The sequence below is a fragment of the Orycteropus afer genome, unplaced genomic scaffold (genome assembly GCF_000298275.1).
Source record: "Orycteropus afer afer isolate SDZICR_OR568_19922 unplaced genomic scaffold, OryAfe1.0 scaffold00213, whole genome shotgun sequence".
NCBI classification, from domain to species: domain Eukaryota; kingdom Metazoa; phylum Chordata; class Mammalia; order Tubulidentata; family Orycteropodidae; genus Orycteropus; species Orycteropus afer.
The window spans coordinates 2,340,310-2,345,331 of record NW_006921800.1 but is presented as its reverse complement, the minus strand read 5'-3'; the positions used below and the strand labels follow the sequence as shown (position 1 = coordinate 2,345,331).

Here is a 5,022-nt window from a genome sequence, read left to right as displayed (position 1 = left end):
TTTATCTTCTGTGTCTGTGTTAATTGGTTTCCCTTTTCTTTGTTGAAGAGGGTCTGTGCAGTCCTTCTGCCTAGTCCACCATCTTGTCGGAACTCCTCCGAGTGTTGATTTCTTGAGATAAAAAAACATATTCGGAAATCAATTCAAAAAAATACTTTTGAGTTTACAGCAATTTTTCTAATATATTTCATAATTAATGACCAGATGCTTTCTTTCCCTCAACTATGACCATGATAGATTTAAGCTATCACCAGTAGGACATTTAGTTGTTACTTCACTAGTTATAACTAGGTCCTAAGAATAGTATCTTATGTTTGTGTTTCTATAACCAAAATGCTATTATATGTAGTATTTTACTATCCCAACAGTTTGTGAAGTTGGTGGGATCTGTATTATTTACACGTTAAAGTTTCATACATGTAGGCTTAGAAATTGTATATAGTAAGTTGTAGAGCTAGGGCTTGAATCTTTTTACTCCATCCCCATTGTTCCTTTTACTATGTACTGCTTGTATTCCCAGTCAATGCTCTTAAATTGCAGACAATTGTGAAAATTAGTCTTGAGTTTTATAACAGACTTTTCTTTATGAAATTTGCTGCATTTGGAATTGGCTAGATTATGACATTTTCCTCAATGCTCCAGTCAGATAATATGTATTATTATAGTATTTGTTAAAACTAATATTACTACATTTGTTTTAAAAGCAGTAATATGGAAATATGGAAGAATGGGAGAGAATGCATAGAAATCCAATGCTTTTTGACAGAAAGTCAATTTGCTTGGAAATACAGATGTTTCTAAGCTACTACTAGCCAGAGTTACTTGACATTGATTTATACAGCAAATGTGCATGCGTGTTTATATGTCTTTGATTACATTAAGTTTTTTCATTTTTAAGATGCGTAATAACAGAAGAAACAATAATATCTCATTGTATACAGTTTATATATTTCAAAGTACTTAACAGAATACTGGAGTACTTTATTTTTAAATCTACTGCAAAGATGACCCAGATTATTATTAAATATTAAGGTTAATATCTTTATTTCTCTTTAATTATAATTGAATATAAAAACACTTTACATTTATTTAGTTTGATGGTATTCTAGTGTTCCTGACTATTATGGCATTATACTATGGCATAGGTTCATAAATCTTCCTAGTGATTACTTACACATTCTTTGCAAGTATATATGACCATAAGCCATTATTTTTGTCTCTATTAAAATGTTTTTATTTTCCATTAAATATATATTACAGGATTAAAGCATTTGGATTGCAATTCAAATCTCTTGGAAGCTATACCTTCTGAACTGGCTGACATGGAATCATTAGAATTACTTTATTTGCGGAGAAATAAATTACGTTCTCTGCCAGAGTTTCCTTCCTGTAGACTACTGAAGGTACTATTTAGTTGATTATTGAGTTACTGTATATTTTCTAAAAGTTAATTTTGAAAAAGATTATTTTAAAGCTAATATTGTTTTTCTTTGGGAATATGTAGTAGTTAGAAGTACTATATTTTTCCTATGTTAGTATCCTTAAGAACTTTAATGTAAGTAATGATACTAATGACACTCCTAGTAATACAGGCATCCCTTATTTCATTGTGCTTTGCATTATTGGTTTTTGCATACTATGTTTTTTTTTTTTTAACAAATTGAAGGTTTGTGGCATCCCTGTGTCAAGCAAGTCTTTCGATGCCATTTTTCCAAAAGCATATGCTCACTTCATGTCTCTCTGTCACATTTTGGTAATTCTTACAATATTTTAAACATTTTTATAATTCTATTGTACACTTAGTAGACTAAAGTATAGTGGGAAACCAAAAAAATTTTGTAACTCATTTTATTGCAATATTCAATTTATTGTGATGATCTGGGACCAAACCAGCAATATCTCTGAAGTATGCCTGTAGATGTTTTTTAAAGAAATTATTAACTTAAGAATAGGAATTTGTCCATTTCTTCTGATGAGTAATTTACAAGTGAAGTTATAGATGATAAAACTAAAATGCAAAGTTGGAGCCATACAGAGGATTTGGAATTCTAGTAAGAAATAAGTATCTAATTGTATAAGTAGTCACCTTTCACATTTACCTGATCATAAACAGGTCTATTTAAAATTATTTGCTTTCTTTTGGTTTTGATATATAACAGTAATACTGTCTTCTAACTTTGTCATATTTTGCTTTCTTTCATATGTACATTTGTATCAGTGTTAAAAGAGGTTCTTTTAAACAAGATGATATAATGATAAAAAGAACTGAAAAAGTTATCATTTACAGAGTTAAATCACCAATCTAATATTTTATATTCTCTTAATGGGAAGTCAGTATATATAATGTTCAATAACTAATGAAAATGCTGAATAACAAATTGATCATAGTAAAAAATAACTTTTTTTTAACTTATAGTTACTTATTTTGATATTTTCCCATCAGTAGAGTTTTTTATCAGTATAGTTCCTAGATTTATAGTTTTAAAAATTCTATACATGACTATTAAATCATTTCTCTACTCTGCTTTGGATTGTAAACTTGAAGTTTCTGCTAGATTAGACCTTTAATGGTTTGTAAATTGTCAGACATTCATTATACACACACACTCATACACACACAGCCATCTTTCTTTAGCTATAAAATAGCTTAAATGCAATTGAACATTTAAGCACATTAGTAATTAGAAATTTGTTATTTTTTCCCCCATGTATTTTTAATGATTAAAAATAAAGAGTATTCACAATTTAAATTTATTCCCTTGTATAAAATTGAATACAGAGATGCATATAACTGATCTTTGATTTTGTAGGAATTGCATGTAGGTGAAAACCAGATTGAAATGTTAGGGGCAGAACACCTTAAGCATCTGCAGTCTATCCTTGTGTTAGACCTGAGGGATAACAAGTTAAAATCTGTTCCAGATGAAATTACACTACTACAGTCTTTGGAAAGACTTGACCTAAGCAACAATGATATTAGCAGGTAAGTTTAAAGATGTAATTAATAAGAAATGGTGTCTGTTGGTTGTAGTTCTTAAGTTAAAATAGTTCTAAAGAGCATGAAGAGATTTTTTTTAACTGAATCCAATAAATATTTGTTGCACATCCAAGTATACAGACATAAATTAATTAGATTTTTTTCCTTGGTAGCAAGCTTGATATGCTAATAGAATCAGATATATTTATAAGTTACTTTCACCCACTAAAGCATAAACTCTAGGAAGGCTAGATTTTTACCTGTTTCCACTACTCTGTCTCCAACTCTTAGATTAGTGCCTGGCACATAGAAGGTGGCTGATAAATAGTTGTTGAATTTGATAAATGAATATAAAGCCATAAACGAGATATAAAATGCTTTTGAGCCTTCTTGAGAGAAATCAGGATAGGCTTCATGGATGAAGTATCATTTTTAAATGGTCTTTTGAGCTGAGAAAAGGATGAGTCAAGTTAATTGCCTACAGCACAAAATTTGAGAAGGCATCAGTCTCAGGGTCATCTCTCATTCTTATCGTGATGATGGTCATCTTTAAAACATGACCACGGTTTGCAAAGGAAGATGTAAGGCAGTAAGAATTGACTCCATCCACTCTGCAAGAGGAGACACCATGAAAAAGCTTAAGAGTTTAGAAAATTTCAAAGTAGATTAAGAGAAGAGCAAGCAGTCAAGTTGAGCTGATAAATAGGGTGTAAGTAGGAGATTATAAAAATTTATGGCTTGAAAGGTAAGTTGAAGTCATACAGAGTCAACTCTTAAAACACCTGTAAAAAGAGTTTTCATTAGTTAAGAATTAGTGAGCTTTTGAAGGATTATGAACAGAACCAATTTGATCATAATCTCCTTTAGAAAAATAAATCTGGTCATAGTTGGTTGCATACATTGAATGGGAGTGGTTTTGTAGGTGGAAAATCTAAATAAAACTTTATTATATTCATCTTATGTTGTTGGGAGCTCTGGTGGTATAGTGTGTTAGGTGCTGTTGGGTCACCTCAGACTCAAAGTGACCCTTTGTACAACAGAACGAAATGCTTCCCCCTCCTGCGCCATCCTCACAATCCTTGCTGTATTCAATGCCATCATTGCAGCCACGGTGTCAATCCCTCTTGTTGAAGGTCTTCCCCTTTTTCACTGACCCTCAACTTTACCAAGCATGATATCCTTGTCCAGGGATCATTCCCTTCTGACAACATGACCAAAGTAGTTGAGATGAAGTCTGGTCATTGTTGCTTTCAGGGAGTATTTGGGTACACTTCTTCCAGGACAGATTTGTTCATTGTTCTGGCAGTTGATGGTATTTTCAGTTTTCTTCACCAACACCACAATTCAAAGGCATCATCTCTTCTTTAGTCTTCCTTATTCATTATCCAGCTTTCACATGCATATGAGGCAGTTGAAAATACCATGGTTTAGGTCAGGTACACCTTAGGCTTCAAAGTGACATCTTTGCACTTTAACACTTTACAGAGGTCTTTTGCATCAGATTTTCCAGTGCAATACGACGTCTGATTTCTTTTCTTTTCTTTTTTCCTTTTAATTGTGATTTGGATGAAAATTTACAGAACAAATTCATTTTCCATGTAGCAGTTGATACACATTTTGTTTCATGATAGATTGGATGTCTGATTTCTTGACTATTGCTTCCTTTGGTGTTGGTTGTGGATCCAAGTAAAATGAATTCTTTGATAACTTCAATCTTTTCTCCATTTATCATGATGTTGACTATTGGTCCAATTGTGAGGATTTTTATTTTCTTTATGTTGAGGTATAATCCATATTGAAGACCATAGTCTTTGATCTTCATCAGTAAGTGCTTCAAGTCTATTTCACTTTCATTGAGCAAGGTTGTGTCCTCTGCATATCACAGGTTCTTAATGAGTCTTCCTCCAATCCTGACATCACATTATTTTTCAGATAGTCTAGCTTCTTGGATTATTTGCTCAGTATATAGATTGAATAAGAATGGTGAAAGGGTATACCCTGATGCACGCCTTTCCTGATTCTGAATTATGCAGTATCCCCTTATT

General features: G+C 31.9%; 1 protein-coding gene across 1 annotated transcript in view; it reads left to right on the top strand.

The window, feature by feature from the left end:
* Positions 1-5,022, top strand: part of LRRC40 (leucine rich repeat containing 40) — an 89,323-nt gene that overhangs the window by 41,211 nt on the left and 43,090 nt on the right. The window contains exons 6-7 of the mRNA XM_007948316.1: positions 1,261-1,403; positions 2,811-2,983. Of these exons, the coding sequence (XP_007946507.1) occupies positions 1,261-1,403; positions 2,811-2,983 (316 nt within the window). The remainder of the gene's footprint in view (positions 1-1,260; positions 1,404-2,810; positions 2,984-5,022) is intronic.